At 39.8% G+C, this 16,782-nt stretch overlaps 1 protein-coding gene across 2 annotated transcripts in view; it reads left to right on the top strand.

Annotated features, from left to right (window-relative positions):
* Positions 1 to 16,782, top strand: part of COPA (coatomer protein complex subunit alpha) — a 54,113-nt gene that overhangs the window by 19,201 nt on the left and 18,130 nt on the right. For both annotated transcript variants that reach the window (XM_025392266.1, XM_025392257.1), the window contains exons 8-15: positions 1,058 to 1,157; positions 9,520 to 9,655; positions 10,175 to 10,257; positions 11,334 to 11,484; positions 12,781 to 12,847; positions 13,847 to 13,922; positions 15,759 to 15,841; positions 16,512 to 16,651. In XM_025392266.1, coding sequence (XP_025248051.1) covers positions 1,058 to 1,157; positions 9,520 to 9,655; positions 10,175 to 10,257; positions 11,334 to 11,484; positions 12,781 to 12,847; positions 13,847 to 13,922; positions 15,759 to 15,841; positions 16,512 to 16,651 — 836 coding nt within the window. The remainder of the gene's footprint in view (positions 1 to 1,057; positions 1,158 to 9,519; positions 9,656 to 10,174; positions 10,258 to 11,333; positions 11,485 to 12,780; positions 12,848 to 13,846; positions 13,923 to 15,758; positions 15,842 to 16,511; positions 16,652 to 16,782) is intronic.

Genomic DNA, 16,782 nt, shown 5'->3' with positions numbered 1-16,782 from the left:
TGGGTGCAGTGGCTCACACCTGTAATCTCAGCACTTTGGGAGACCGAGGCTGGAGGATTACTTGAGGCCTGGAGTTTGAAACCAGCCTAGGCAACATAGCAAGATTTTGTGATTTTGTGTCTACCAAAAAAAAAAAAAAAACAAAAAAAAACTGGGCATGGTGGTGCTCACTTGCAGTCCCTTGGGAGGCTGAGGTAGGAGAATCACTTGAGTTTGAGACTGCAGGGAGCAATTAGTATGATTGATTGTACCACTGCACTCCAGCCTGGGTGACACAGCAAGACCTCGTCTTTAAAAAAAAAAAAAAAAGAATGAAGAAGACGACATCTTAGTAATATTATGAAAATAGTTTTCACCTTGCAGATTTCTTAAAAGAATCTTGGAGCTCCTTCAAGATCAGACTGAGATTTCTGCATTAAGTTATAAAATTTGTCAGCTGGGTGCTATGGCTCACGCCTGTAATCCCAGCATTTGAGGAGGCCGAGGCAAATGGATCATGAGGCCAGGATTTCAAGACCAGCCTGGCCAAGATGGTGAAACCCTGTCTCTACTAAAAATACAAAAAATTAGCTGGGCATGGTTGTGGGTGCCTGTAATCCCAGCTACTTGGGAGGCTGAGGCAGGAGAATTGCTTGAACCCGGGAGGCAGAGGTTGCAGTGAGCCGAGATCACGCCACTGCACTCCAACCTGGGCAACAGAGCGAGACTCCATCTAAAAACAATAAAAAATAAAATTTGTCTGGAGATACTAATAATTTTTTGTAGAAATAAGATAAAAATGGGCAAGTGAAAAACAAAGCAGAATATCCTAAATGCAAATGAGGCTGAGTTTGGGGTTAGAAATATGTATTTGGAAATTCACATGAGAATTTGGGGTAATATTGGAGAACAGACATGATAATTCTGATGCTCAAAATTTTAGAGCAGCATAGTCTCTTGAATCTGTTCACATGAAGAATAAATCAGAGATATCTTTTACAACGGGTAGCTTGATTCATCGATTTGCTTTGAGTGACGGCTATAAAGATGTTTTAGAAGAACTACTCTTTTTCTACAGGGTCATGATCGTGGAGTAAACTGGGCTGCCTTCCACCCCACTATGCCCCTTATTGTATCTGGGGCAGATGATCGTCAAGTGAAGATCTGGCGCATGAATGGTGAGTGAACTGGTTACATTATCACCATATCTAGGAAATTGCCAGCCAGCAAGGTAAAGTAGGCAGGTCTTCTGGACTCTGACCAATTTTTCTACCTTAGGTGATTAATTAATGCTAATGCCAGGAGCATAGAAATTATTTATTTTACAAATAAAATATATCATCTTCACAATTTTTATGTGTACAGTTAAGTGGTAATAAATATATTTATATTCTGTTTTCCTCCCTTCATTTCCTCCTTCACCCTCCTTCCCATTCTACTCTCTATCTTAATAATATCCACTTTTTAGCTTCCACATATGAGTGAGAATATGCCATATTTATCTCTTTGTTCTTGCCTTCACTTAACACTATGGCCTCCTGTTGCATCCATCATTTTGCTGCAAATTACAGGATTTCATTGTTTTTTATGACTGAATAATATTCCATTGTGTGTGTGTGTAATTTTCTTTATTCATCCCTTAATGAGCACTTAAGTTGATTCCATATTTTGGCTATTGTGAATAGTGCTGCAGTAAACAAATATGGGGATGCAAATACCGCTTTGATATATTGATTTCCTTTATTTAGGTATATACCCAGCAGTGGAATTGCTGGATAATATGGTAGTTCTATTTTTAGTTTTTTGAGGAACCTCCATACTATTCTCCATTGTGACTATACTGATTTACATTCCCACCAACAGTGTAGGAAGGTTTCCCTTTCTCCATGCCTTCGCCAGCATCTGTTATTGCCTGTCCTTTTGGTGCGAGTCATTTTACCTGTGGTGAAATGATACCTCATTATGGATTTGATTTGCATGTCTTTTATTTCTGTATATATGTGCATATATTTCAGCATTTATGTTAAGGACACATTGATTTGTGTTTCTCTGGTAATTAGTGATGAGCATTTTGCCCAGACCAATATCCTGGGACATTTCCCCAATGTTTTCTTCTAGTAGTTTCATGGTTTCTGGTCTTATATTTAAGTCTTTAATCCTTTTTGTTTGATTTTTGTGTGTGGTGAGAGATAGGAGTTTCATTCTTCTGCATATAGTTACCCCGTTTTCCCAACACTTTATTTTATGTTCTTGGCACCTTTGTTAAACATGAGTTGGCTATAGATTTGTGAATTTATATCTGGGTGCCCTCTTTTGTTCCATTGGTCGATGTGTCTGTTTCTGTGCCAGTACCACACTGTTTTGGTTACTCTAGCTTTGTAGTAAATTTTGAAGTCAGGTAGTGTGATGCCTCCAGCTTTGTTCTTTTTGCTCAGAATTGCTTTGGCTATTTGGGGTCTTTTGTGCTGCCACATAAATTTTAGGATTTTTTTCCTGTTTCTGTGAAGAATGTCTTTGATATTTTGATGGGGATTACAATAAATCTGTAAATTACTTTAGGTAGTAATTTACCCTGTCATTTTTACAATATGAATTCTTTCAACTCACAGGCATGGAATATCTTTCCATTTTCAGGGGTCCTCTTCAACTTCTTTCATCAGAGTTTTATAGTTTTCCTTGTATGGCCCTTTTACTTCTTTGGTTAGAGTGATTCCTGGGCATTTTATATTTTTTGTAGTTACTGTAAATGGGATTCCTTGATATTTTTTCAGATTGTTCACTGTTGGCATATATAAATGCTACTGATTTTTTGAGACAGGATCTCGCTCTGTCACCCAGGCTGGAGTACAGTGGCTCGATCTTGGCTTCCTGAAACCTCCCCCTCCCTGGTTCAAATGATTTTCATACTTTAGCCTCTTGAGTAGCTGGGACTACAGGCGCACACCACCATACCCAACTAATTTTTGTATTTTTAGTAGAGATGAGGTTTTGCCATATTGGCCAGGCTGGTCTCGAACTCTTGACCCCAAGTGATCTGCCCACCTTGGCCTCCCAAAGTGCTGGGTTTACAGGCATGAGCCACCGCACCTGGCCATGCTACTGATTTTTGTGTGTTGATTTTGTATCCCGCAGCTGGACTGAATTTATCATTTCCAACAGTTTTTTGGTTGAGTCTTGGGTTTTTCTAAGTATGTGATAATGTCATCTGTGAACAAGGGTACTTTTTCCAATTTGGTTGTCCTTTGATTATTTCTCATACCTACCTGACCTGGTCAGGACTTCTAGTGTTTTGTTGAATAAAAGTGGTAAAAGAGGGCATCCTTGCCTTCTGGTCTGTAGACAAAAGGCCTTCAATTTTTTCCCATTAAGTATAATATTAGTTCTAAGTTTACCATATATGGCCTTTATTATTTTTTGGTATGCTCTTTCTCTACCCATATTGATCATAACTTTTGTTATAAAGGGATGTTGAATTTTATCCAATGTTTTTTCAGCATCTGTTGAACTATCATATGGTTTTTGTTTTTGATTTTGTTAATGTGATATATCATGTTTATTGATGTGTATTGAGCCATTCTTGCGTCCCTGAAATGAATCTCACTTGATCTTAGTGAATGATCTTATCAATATGCCATTGAATTTGACTTGGTAATATTTTGTTGAGGATTTTTGTATCTATATTCATCAGTGATACTGGCCTGTAGTTTTCTTTTTTTATGGTGTCCTTGTCTGGTTTTGTTATCAGAGTAATGCTGGCCTCATAGAATGAGTTTGAAAATATTCCCCCCCTCCTCTTCCTTTTTTTTTTTTTTTTTTAAGAGTTTGAATAGGATTGGCATTAATTCTTTAAATGTTTGGTAGAATTCAGCAGTAAAGCAATCAGGTCCTGGGCTTTTCTTTGATGGAAGAACTATTATTAAGGCTTTGATCTAGGCACTGGTTTTTAGAAGGTTTTCTGTTTTGTCATGGTTCAATCTTTTTTTTTTTTTTTTTTTTTTTTTTTGAGGTGGAGTCTCGCTCTGTTGCCTAGGCTGGAGTGCAGCAGGGCAATCTCAGCTCACTGCAGCCTTCACCTCCTGGGTTCAAACAATTCTCCTGCCTCAGCCTCCCAAGTAGCTGGGACTACAGGCTGTGCCACCATACCCAGCTAATTTTTGTGTTTTTAGTAGAGACGGGGTTTTGCCATGTTGGACAGGCTGACCTTGAACTCCTGACCTCAAGTGATCCACCTGTCTCGACCTCCCAAAGTGCTGAGATTGCAGGCGTGGGCCACCATCCCTGGCCTCATGGTTCAATCTTTGTAGGTTGTATGTGTCTAGGAATGTATCCATTTCTCGTAAGTTTTCCAATATGTTGGCATGTCATTCTTGTAATAGTCTCTAATGATTCTTTGTATTTCTGAAGTCTCAGTTGTTATGTTTCCTTTCTTATTTCTGATTTTACTTATTTGGATCTTCTGTACTGTAACCTTAGTTGGTCTAGCTAACAGTTTGTTGATATTATCTTTTCAAAAAGCAAGTGTTTCATTTCATTGATAGTCTGTATTTTTTTTAATCTCAATTTTATTTCTGTTCTGATCTTTATTGTTTCTTTTCTTCTACCAATTTGGGGTTTGGCTCTTTTTTTTTTCTCTTTTTTTTTGAGACGGAATCTCGCTCTGTCGCCCAGGCTAGAGTGCAGTGGCGCGATCTTGGCTCACTGCAAGCTCCGCCTGCCAGGTTCGCGCCATTCTCCTGCCTCAGCCTCCGGAGTAACTGGGACTACAGGCACCCGCCACCACGCCCAGCTAATTTTTTTTGTATTTTAGTAGAGACGGGGTTTCACCGTGTTAGCCAGGATGGTCTTGATCTCCTGACCTCGTGATCCGCCCGTCTCGGCCTCCCAAAGTGCTAGGATTACAGGCGTGAGCCACTGCGCCCAGCCTTCTTTTTTTATTTTCTAGGTCCTTGAGATGCATCATTAGATTGTTCATTTGGAGTCTTTCCTTTTTTTTTTTTTGACATAGGTGTTTATGTTATAAACTTCATTCTTAGTACTGCTTTTGTTATTTCCCATAAATTTTGATACATTGTATTGCCATTTTCATTCGTCTCAAGCAATTTTTAAATTTCCTTCTTAATTTTTTCATTGATCCATTAGTCTTTCAGGAACATGTTGTTTAATTTATATATGTTTGTATTTTCTGAGGTTCCCCTTGTTATTTATTTCTAGTTCTATTGTGTTCAAAAAAGATACTTAATATGATTTGTTTTTCACAATTTTTTCAAACTTGTTTTGTGGCCTAAAGTATAGTTTTTTCTGGAGAATGTTCCATGTGCTGATGAAAAGAATATTCTGTAGCCATTGGGTGAAATGTTCTGTAAATTTCAGTTAGGGCTATTAGATCTAGTGTGTAGTTTAACTCCACTGTTTCTTTGTTGATTTACTGTCTGATCTGTCTGTTTTTGAGAGTGGAGTATTAGTTCTCTTACTATTATTATATTGTAGTCTGTCTCTCCTTTTGGATCTATTAGTGTTTGCTTTATATACTTGGGAGCTTTGGTGTTAGGTGCACAGATATTTATAATTGTTATTTCCTCTTGCCGAGTTGACCCCTTTATCATTATATAGTGACCTTCTTTGTCTCTTTATAGAGTCTTAGGTTTCGTAGTCTGTTTTATCTGATACAAGTATAGCTACGCCTGCTCTTTTTTGGTCTCCAGTTTCATGGAATGTCTTCTACCACTTCATTTTCAGTCTATGTGTGTCTGTATAGGTGAAATGGGTTTCTTGAGGGCAGCATATAGTTAGGTCTTCTCTCTATCCGTTTAGCCACTCTGTGCCTTTTAATTGGAGAATTGAGAGCATTTATATTCAGTGATGTTATTGATAAGTAAGGACTTATTACTGCTGTTTTTTGCTTATTTTCTGGTTTTTTTTTGTTTTTTTGTTTTTTTTTGAGGCTTCTCTCTTCCTTTTCTTACTGTCTTTTGTGGTTAAGTGATTTTCTTTAGTAATATGTCTTAATTTGATGCTTTTTATTTTTAGTGAGTATATTACAGGTTTTTGTGCTGTAATTACCATGAGAGTCACAAAAAAAAATCTTATCGATAGAATAAGGTATTTTAAAGAGATGACAGCTTATTTTATATCACAAGAACAAAAACAAAGGCAAAAACACACTCAGGAATTATACATTTAACTCCATTTCTGCTCCTGCGTTTTTGACTATCTCTTAACATGTTGCTGTAGCTATTATTGATTTTGATAGATTTGTCTTTTGGGCTTCATAGTAAAGTTATAAGTGGATTGCACACTACCATTATAGTAATATAGTATTCTGGGTTTGTCTGTGAACTTAATTTTACATCTTGAGTTTTATATCTTGAAAAGTTTTCTTTTTGCACGTTAGTGTTTTTTTCTTTCAGATCGAAGAACTACTTTTAATACTTACTGTAAAGATGAGTCTGGTGGTGGTAAATTCTCTCACCTTTTGTTTGGGAAAGACTATCCTTCATATTTGGAAAATAAAATAATCTTGCTGGGTACAGTATTCTTAGATGTCGGATTTTTTCTTTGAACACTTTGAAAATATCATTCCTCTTTCTCGGCCTATATGGTTTGCATTGGAACATCTATTGCCAGACAAATTGGAGCTCCTTTATGTGTTCTTTGCTTCTTTTCTCTTGCTTATTTTTATTTTAGGATCCTTTCTTTGTCCTTGACTTTTGAGAGTTTGACTTTTATATGCCTTAGGGTAGTCTTATTTAGATTGGACCTGTTTGGTGTTCTCAGGCCTTCCTGTACCTGGATATTTCTTTCTTCTCAAGTTTTGGAAAATTTTCTGTGATTATTTTTTTAAATAAGCTTTCTACCCTTGCTCTTGCTTAGCTCCCTCTTGAAAACCAATCATTCTTTTTGTTTTTTGAGACAGAGTTTCTCTCTTGTTGGCCAGGCTGGAGTGCAATGGTGCGACTCTCGGCTCACCACAACCTCCGCCTCCTGGGTTCAAGTGATTCTTCTGCCTAAGCCTCCTGAGTAGCTGGGATTATAGGCATGCGCCACCACACCCAGCTAATTTTGTATTTTTAGCAGAGATGGAGTTTCTCCATGTTGGTCAGGCTGGTTGCAAACTGCTGACCTCAGGTGATCTGCCCACCTCAGCCTCCCAAAGTGCTGTGATTACAGGCATGAGCTACCACGCCAGCCGATCATTCTTAAATTTGGTCTTTTGAGGCAATTTTCTGTTTCTTGTAGTCTTGTAGGTGGTCTCTGTTCCTTTTCATTCTTCTTTTTTTTTTTCTCCACTGACTTCTTTTTTTTTTTTCTTTTTTTCTTTTTTTGAGACAGAGTCTTGCTCTGTCGCCCAGGCTGGAGTGCAATGGTGCAATCTCAGCTCACTGCAACCTCTACCTCCCGGGCTCAAGCGATTCTCCTGCCTCAGCCTCCCAAGTAGCTGGTATTACAGGCATCCACCACCATGCCTAGCTAATTTTTGTATTTTTTAGTAGAACCAGGGTTTCACCATGTTGGCCAGGCTGGTCTCGAACTCCTGACCTTGTGATCCACCCACCTCAGCCTCCCAAAGTGCTGGGATTACAAGTGTAAGCCACTACCACTGGCCTAACTATGTGTTTTTCAAATAGCCGGTCTTCAAGCTCACTGATTTTTTTCCTCCACTTGGTCCCGTCTGCTATTCAGAGTCTCTAATGAGCTCTTCATTTCAGCAAATGTGTTTCTGTTTCAAGATTTCTGTTTGATTTATTTTCATTGTTTCAATCTCTTTGTTAAACTTCTCTGGTAAATTTCTGAATTGTTTTTCAGCCATCTCTTGGAGATAACAGGGTTTCCTTTAAACTACTGGTTTGAATTCTTTGTCAGAGATCAGAAATTTCTGTCATTTTAGGGTCAATCATTGTATTTTTGCTTTATCCTTGTGGGAAGGTTATGGTTCCGTGTTTGCTATTGTTACTTTTGGGTATACACCTATGTCTTTGTGTTGAAAGATTAGTTACTTATTCCAGTTTTCTCTGTTTGGCTTGCTTTAGTTTTTATTGAACATATTTGCTTAGCAAATCTTTACTGCTCGGTCACTTCCTCCTTTTTGACTTCAGGTGACACCTTAAGCCCAGGTTCACCATGGCTTTAGTAAATGACCCGAGCATTGTCTGTCCTGAATGGGGAGGTCCCAAAGGGATTATCCCATCTGTGTGTCAAGCCTGGCTAGAGGTTCGTGTATGGGGGGACCTGTGGAACATACTTCCTGCAACGCAGTGCTACTTGGCATCTCCTTTGGCCAAGTAACAGAGCAAGTTTTTGGGGCTGGGTATGATAGTCCTGCCTCCCCACTTTCTCTCTGCCTGTCCTCAGGGATATTTCCTCTCTCAGGCAGTCGTGATGCCTCCCATGGGTTAAGTCAAGGTTAGATGTCCTGCCGGGGCACCCGGGAAGATGGGGAAGATGGGGAAGATAGTTGACCACCTCAGTCTTACTTTTTGTAGTGTAGAAACCATGAGTTGGGGTGAGGGGCATTGCAGATGTGGAAATCAGATTCTCTTACCATCTGCTCAGAGATTTTTCATCTTTCTGTGGCCCCGGGAACTGTCTCATTGTCATATTTGAGGTCTGGGTTGTTGCTGATGAAAATCTCAGCCCTGTATATTTGTTTTGGGTTTTCTGTGGAGGGGAGTGAAGCCAACTTGTTTCTATACCACTGTTTTGCAACTGAAAGTATTCCTTCTTTCCCTTTTTTCCTGTGATGGTACCCTTGTTTTGAGGAGTATTAACATAGAATTCATCCATTCATTTGACAAATATTTATTGAGTACCTCCTTTGTACTAGACTTTGTTTAAGGCTCTGGAGATACAGTGGTGGCTAAAACAGATAAGGCCCCTGTCTTAAGGAGCTCATATTTGTTCTAAAATGGCAGCTCCTGAAGTGGCAGGTCCCTGAAAAAAAATAAAAAATAAAAATTAAAAGGGCAACTAGGACAAATTGTTATCAGGACAGATAAAACAGGATAAAGGGATGGCGAATGATGAAAAAGAGGTGTTTGTTTTTTTGAGACAGGGTCTTGCTCTGTTGCCCTGGAGTTCAGTGGCGCATTCATGGCTTACTGCAGTCTTGACCTCCTGGGCTCGGGCGATCCTCCCCCTCAGCCTCCTGAGTAGCTGGGACTACAAATGTGTGCCACAACACCCAGCTAATTTTTGTATTTTTTGTAGAGGTGGGGTTTTGCCATGTTGCCCAGGCTGATCTCGAACTCCTAGGCTCAAGTGATCCCCCTACTTTAGCCTCCCAAAGTTCTGGGATTACAGGTGTGAGCCACTATGTACGGCCAAGGGAAGATGTGTTATAATCAGTAAGAGGATCAGAATGAAAGAACCAAGAAATGTAAAGATTAAGAGGCTTAAATGAAGGAGATTGCCATATTAGAAAGAAGTTGGAAATTTAGCATTCTATAATAGTACTTAGTTCTTGATTAAAAGGATGTCATATCTCCAAATCCTACAGTTATAGTAGTAGGGAATTGTGATGACCTAATTCTTTTTGTCCTTCAGAATCAAAGGCATGGGAGGTTGATACCTGCCGGGGCCATTATAACAATGTATCTTGTGCCGTCTTCCATCCTCGCCAAGAGTTGATCCTCAGCAATTCTGAGGACAAGAGTATTCGAGTCTGGGATATGTCTAAGCGGTAAGTTAGTCATCAATGTTGTGTGAACTTTCTCTTACTCTCTCTTTTAAAACTAGATTGGAATACTTCTTTATGTCTCTCATCATCTTCAGCATGTAGACAAATCAAATCATATATTATGAAAATTTGAAGAGACCTAGAGATCAATCAACATTTACAAATTTTCCATCAAATAGAAATCTCCACGTTTATTATTTTTTGCCTCTAAATTTAAACATTTTTTCTTCTTCCCCCTTTCTCCAGTTCTGTAGCTAGAGAAGTAAGAAATGCGGAATGAAAGCCATAAAATTATGCTGAAAAGGGGAGATCTATATATCATGATAATGTGGTCAGTTTTGAAGTCTCCTCTTTTTGTTCTTTGGTAGAACTTATCACGACTACTGTTACTTAGGATATGCAGTTTACTCTCCCTGATTTACATTTTAATCAGCTTGCTGGCTTACCATTTAATATTCTTGTGTAGGATGGGCTGAAGATTCCTAGGAAATTAATATTTTTCTTTTTGTGTACCTTTTCTAGGACTGGGGTTCAGACTTTCCGCAGAGACCATGATCGTTTCTGGGTCTTAGCTGCTCACCCTAACCTTAACCTCTTTGCAGCAGGTAAGGGCCATTTTCTTTCTTTTTTCTTTGCTTTATATAAGACTTGAAAGTGATTATTAGCTTTGTCTCTAGTAAATATATAGTAGGATGACAAGAAGAAGAAGGACTCTCAGAGCCACTTAATTGAAGCTTTCCTCCTTTTTTTCCTCCACTTTATATGTACATAAAATGATGTGTGGTGAAAAATGCTTTGAAGAAAAATTAAAGTTAAGGGAGATAGAGATGGATAAGTATGGGGACTACTGCTTTATATTGGGTGTTCAGAAAAGTGAAAGAGTGTGAGGCAATGGGAACAGGAAATGCAGAGACTGTGTTGTGAGAGGTGCTTAGTGTGTCACCATCACATGCTAAGGAACACCAAAGAAGCCAGCCAGTTGGAGCACAGTGAGTAAGGGACTACAATAGGTGAGGTCAGGCCAGATCGTGTATTGCCTTCTGTGCCATGGTTAGAACTTAATATTTTATTCTGAATAAATGGAAAGCCATTGGAAGGTTTTGGGCAGGAAAGTGACATGATCTGGTTTATATTTGGAGAACAAACAGTAGGAGAACAAAAGTATAAGGGTTCTCTAAGGGACGATGATGCTAGTAGGGAAAGAGCAAAACATTTTAAAAAACGGAATAATAAAGGGTTTTTAAACTAACATTCATTTTTTCAGTAAATACTTTTTATACTCTTTTTATATGCTAGAGACTGAGGAAGGACAGAAATTATAATTTCTGCCTTCAGGGAATTCATGTTATAATGTGGATGATAGACCTAAATGATTACAGTGCAGGATGATAAGTACTGTAATGGAGGTTTGTACAAAGCATTAGGGGAACACAGAAAAGGGCAGTGTGAATAGTGGCACTAAGTATGGCAGTGTGAATAGTATTAGAAAAGGATTCACAGAGAATTATTTAAATAAAGATTCCAAGAACTGTGAGAATTTAGGCAAGTAAGAGATGTATTCAGATGTCTTGTCTTTTATTAATAGCATACAGATATAATCTTCATCCTTATGTATCTCCAATTTCCAGGTTTTTTTCTTGCCTACAGCTTAATTCTTTCTCCTCTTCTCCCTGTCCCCCAGGCCATGATGGTGGTATGATTGTGTTTAAGCTGGAACGGGAACGGCCAGCCTATGCTGTTCACGGCAATATGCTACACTATGTCAAGGACCGATTCTTACGTCAGCTGGATTTCAACAGCTCCAAAGATGTAGCTGTGATGCAGTTGCGGAGGTAAATCGGACTTGTTTCTTTCCTCCCAACCCTCTCATCTGTCACCCTGATACAACTCCCACAAACAAGACTCTTCTTTTATTTATTTACTTTTATTTATTTATTTATTTATTTTTATTTATTTTTTTGGAGATGGAGTCTCATTCTGTCACCCAGGCTGGAGTACAGTGACACGACCTCGGCTCACTGCAACCTCCACCTCCTGGGTTCAAGCAATTCTCCTGCCTCAGCCTCCCAAGTAGCTGGGATTACAGCCATGTGCCACCACACCTGACTAATTTTGTATTTTTAGTAGAGATGGGTTTTCACCATGTTGGTCAGGCCGGTCTCAAACTCTTGACCTTGTGATCTGCCCACCTCGGCCTCCCAAAGTGCTGGGATTGCAGGCGTGAGTCACCGCACCCGACCAAGACTCTTCTTTTAAATGACGTTTTGGATCTCGTATTCTGTCACAGATGGAATCCCCATTAGATGAGCCTGCTCAGTGTAAACCCAATGAGTGAGGGAGGCAAGGAAGTGGTCATGAGTAGAATGAGAGTTCCCTTCTTGAGAATGCTAGTGGCCATGTGGATGGAAAATCATTCTGCCACAATTTGCTGGGTCTCTTGCAAGCCAGAGGAAGTTTCTTGATAGAGAATGGCCCAAACTGATAACAGAACTTTTTGCCTTTATTTGGCATTTCTTGTCTTTAACTGTCCATTGCCTTCCCTGAAAAAGCACACCAGAAAAAGCTCTGAACCAGAATATATGTCCCTGGAAACTCTTAATTCTGAAGATATGATAACCTCTGGAATGCCTGGCAAAAGGAACTGTCCTTTTGAAAAGCCAGCTGCATCAGCATGCTGAAACATTAATGGTGGCAAACTTTGGCGTGAGGGTTTGATAACCACCCTCTAGCATCACTACAATAAAAAAATGGGTTTATGTGAACACTCCAAGGGACAGGAGAAACCAGCCAGAGACAAATCACATTATGTTACTGTGTGGTGTCCACTGCAATTATGTGTAGGAATTTCAGTCCCACTCACTACAGTGAGTGCTAACCCTACCTACCTTCTATTGAATAATTTGACTTCTACTATGGCTTACTTTTTAAAACTGTTTGTTCAAAGCTGAGCTAGGGAAGTTGCCAAGCCTTAAAGGAAGAGAATACAATATTCATTTTACTCCTGATTATAAAAGTGATGAGTATATAGTGTAAAGATTGGATAAGTAGGAGGTGTGGGGGTGATTCCTTTCTTCCTTCTATTCTTATGTGTCTTCCCTGTTTTTTCCTTTTTCTATATATATCTCTAGTGGTTCCAAGTTTCCAGTATTCAATATGTCATACAATCCAGCAGAAAATGCAGTCTTGCTTTGTACGGTAAGTAACCTGTGGAGCCCTCCTAGGTTCTCCCCATTTTCCATAGGTCTCTTTCTTATGCCCTCAGGGAATCTCTAATGGCTTCTTAAAAACTATTTAATGGTCACTTTGTGAGAGCTGACACAGTAATCACTCAGAGACTCAAATTAGGTAGGTTTCAGTTGTCGTAAACATATTGAGCATTTGTGAACTGCCTATCTTTCATAAAGCTGAACTTAATGGAGCATCAGGATGAATGACCCAGATCACTAGAAATAATTTGAGAGAATGTTTAGGCTATATATATCCTATGGAAAGAAAATGTTTACCTTGATCCCTTCCTTTGGGTGAAAATAGAAGAACTATGATTTTGAGAGGGAGTTCATGTCAGTGGGGTTGGCTTCAGAGTCATCAAAGAGTCCTCTCTGTTTCTTGCAACAGAATTTGAAAAAAAAAAAAAAAAATGACATTCTAATTTTAGTGCCCTGGTGGCCAAGTTAAAAGGAATGAAGTTATATGTCTTTCCTCATATAACTATATTGTCTAATCTTTTCTTCTTTAATATCTAGCAGTCGCATATTCTGACAGTTTTCTTTCATGTTTTTTCTTTTCTTCTTTTTCCAATAAACATTTGCATTCCTATAGTGTCTTTTCTTTGATGTCTTTTTTTTCTTTCCAGTGGTTGAGTACTCCGTTGATGAGTCCTCAGGGTGGGGTACCAGAATATCAGGGTCCTAGTCTGCTAATTTGTGGAATAGAGAGCAGTTCTTACTTTCATTCAGATAATATCTGCATCTTTGGAAGATAAAGAAAGTAAAGTGGCATCAGTGCCGAGTTGTTTGGCAAAGAGCCATTCATAGATGTAGAAACAGTCAAATGCCCTCTGGGTGAAGGGTAAGAAAAGTATGGTTTCAGATTGATGTCTCTGCAATTGAACTGTTTTCTCTGTCAGAGTAAACTGGAAAACTGTTATCTTGGGTGCTTGTCACTAACATTTTAATTTCCCCTTTTCTTCTACAGAGAGCTAGCAATTTAGAGAATAGTACCTATGACCTGTACACCATCCCTAAAGATGCTGACTCCCAGAATCCTGATGGTAGGTGTTCTTTTTGTCTAACCCACTCTGCTTCCGGCTCTCCTCACCCGCATCATAACTCCTCTTCAAGTTTTTCACATTCCATCCGCAAGCCATGGCCACATCACTCATGTCTGTTGGCAGGTGCTGCTGACAGTTGCATCAGTGGCGACCATGGTGTGAAATATTCATGTTCCTCCTCCATTTTATTACCCCAGCTAGATATATATATTTTATAATTTGGTTATTAGAAACTCTCCATTTTCTCTTTCAGCACAGCATGTTATCCTAGTTTATTGTCAGTTGATACGACTTTCACCCTGGTAGTTTCATTTATTTAAAAATGTGGTTCCAATCTTACAATGCCTCATCCTGGGACTAGGGATTTATACTCTCCCATCCACATCCAGATTCGATTTGCTTCCTTTTGCGTGTCAAAAAGATGAGGCTGCTAACAGCCCCACACCCCACTTGGGATCCCAGGATCCAGCTGAGACTCCTGCCTACCTCTTCCATCACCACCATCCCTTGTTGACGTCCTTGTGATTAGAACTTGCTGACAAAACATTCTCAGAATGGATTTGACTATTGCCTATGGTCCTTTCAGTGCACTTCCTCCAGCGGGTTTATAGCTAGTACCAGATCAGAGATTTATTCTGCAGATCCCCACTCTTACTGGCATACTTTCATGATATTTTAGACCCCATCAACAGTTTCCTGAGAAATAATTTACTAGCTGGGTGCCACTGGGTTATTATTGTTGCTAATCTATCTCCTCTCTTTTAAATGTGTTCATAGTGAGAGAAAGAAAATATATTTGTATTTGGTATCCATAAGTCAAATTCTCCCTTATAAATTAGTTAAGCCATTTCTGACTAAATCTTATGGTTTGGTACCTCCCAACTCAGCCCTTTGCTTTTTTTTTTTCCCCATCTGTGTTTACAATTAATAGAATTTAAAATATTTTGTTTTGTTTTATTACCACTTTTATTTTCTATACTTCATTTTTTGAGGGAGATAATAATAAAGGAGCGGCCCAATGGTGGGCAACAGTGATAGGCTTGAATAATGCAGATTCCTGGCCCCTGGAAAATGGGAGTGTTAGTTTTGATAATAATTAGTTTCATAAATTGCCTGCCCTCCAGATGCCAGGGGCAAGACTGGCCAACATGTTCTCTCCAGTTTTCTGCTGGTCTAATAGGTAAAAGAGTATTTTGATGCACCCTTCTGTTTATTCTTCTACAAGTTTCCCAGAGAATGGAGTGTCCATTTCAAAATTCTAATAAGCCACTGAACTGAGAAACATTTTTTAACTCTCCTCAAGTTGATAAGAATGGTCAGTTGACATTTACAGAGCAACAGCTTGGTTCTAAATACCACCCAGCACCAAGCTCTCCTGTCAAGATTTAGTTGGGAGTGCTCTGCCCCACCCTGCCCTACTAGGAAGTCAGCATTTGCATGTTAAAAGCAGCAGAGCAGCTGCATCCTGGGGAGGGGGTCCTATGACACAGGCTTGCTTTGCTGTAGCTTGGCCAGGGAGGCCCTGCTCGTTAGCTTGATGGAGTGTGCTGTCTCCCAAGATGGGCGGCCCTTCTGCCAGTACATGATGTTGGCTGAAATGCAACCACTTGGCCTAGAGAAAAGAGCCTTGGCAGGGTGGTGGTTGGTGTTTGGAGGGGACTGGTGGGGAAAAGTCACTCAATAATAGCCCCAGGTTATGGCTGAATTAGTTAGGAAGCAGCTCAACTGGCAAAGCCAAGATGGCATCCAGCAAGACTGGCAGCTCCATGGCACCCGACTATGTCACCTGCCAGTGACTCACCACATGCTCCCACCCTTTGGTTTTGTTCTTCTCAGCGCCTGAAGGGAAACGATCCTCAGGCCTGACAGCCGTTTGGGTCGCTCGAAATCGGTTTGCTGTCCTAGATCGGATGCATTCGGTGAGTTAAGACTAAAAGCGGAAACTAATTTGGGGAGTGTGGTGGCAGCGGCCTGTGTATTGCAAAATAAAGACCATTGTTTTTTCTATTCTCCCCCGAGCAGCCGTGATTCTCATGTATTGGCTATACCTCTGTCTGTAGCCCTACACTAAACCCTCTTGGGGGAAAGGCATTAAAACTGATTTGATTGGGTTGATGATTGCGGTGGCTCTGGGTTTAAGAACCAAGCTAAAGTCACTGTTGGCTACAGGAGCCCGAAATGCATCAAATCTGAAGTGAATGGGCTGGATGAGGAAATTTCCCTCCTTGTTCTGCTGTCTCCATTGTTATTTGAAATGTAATAGGTCCAGCACAAGATAAAGCACGCTGAAGAAAATATTTAACAAAATTTAAGCCCCAGAAACACTGTTTTCTCTCTGTTGTTCATTGAGGAATTCAGACTTTAGTTGGGACTTCTCAGAATGTTTTAGTTGGAGGAGAAAAAATATGTATTAAAGACCTTAGAGAAGATCTTGGTTGGCGTGGTCTGTCTGCAGTGGTCATTGACATGGACAGGACAAAAAATACTTGTTAATTGACGCTGAGGAACAATTGCTGAGAGACATCATCAGTTGCCATCATCATCTATACACACTTCTTCTCTTAACCCCATCTTTAATACTTATTGCAGCTTCTGATCAAGAATCTGAAGAATGAGATCACCAAAAAGGTACAGGTGCCCAACTGTGATGAGATCTTCTATGCTGGCACAGGCAATCTCCTGCTTCGAGATGCGGACTCTATCACACTCTTTGACGTACAGCAGAAGCGGTAACATATCAGGTGCCCCTAAGCAAACAGCCATGTAGTTGGGGAGAGTGGACATCTTTAGTGGGAACCTTTTTCCCCAAGTGAGTTTGTCTTGTTGCTTGGCCACTTGTGCTCCCAAGACTCTTTGTAGT

The sequence above is a fragment of the Theropithecus gelada genome, chromosome 1 (assembly GCF_003255815.1).
Source record: "Theropithecus gelada isolate Dixy chromosome 1, Tgel_1.0, whole genome shotgun sequence".
Classification (NCBI taxonomy): Eukaryota; Metazoa; Chordata; class Mammalia; order Primates; family Cercopithecidae; genus Theropithecus; species Theropithecus gelada.
This window is presented reverse-complemented; position numbering and strand designations above follow the sequence as displayed.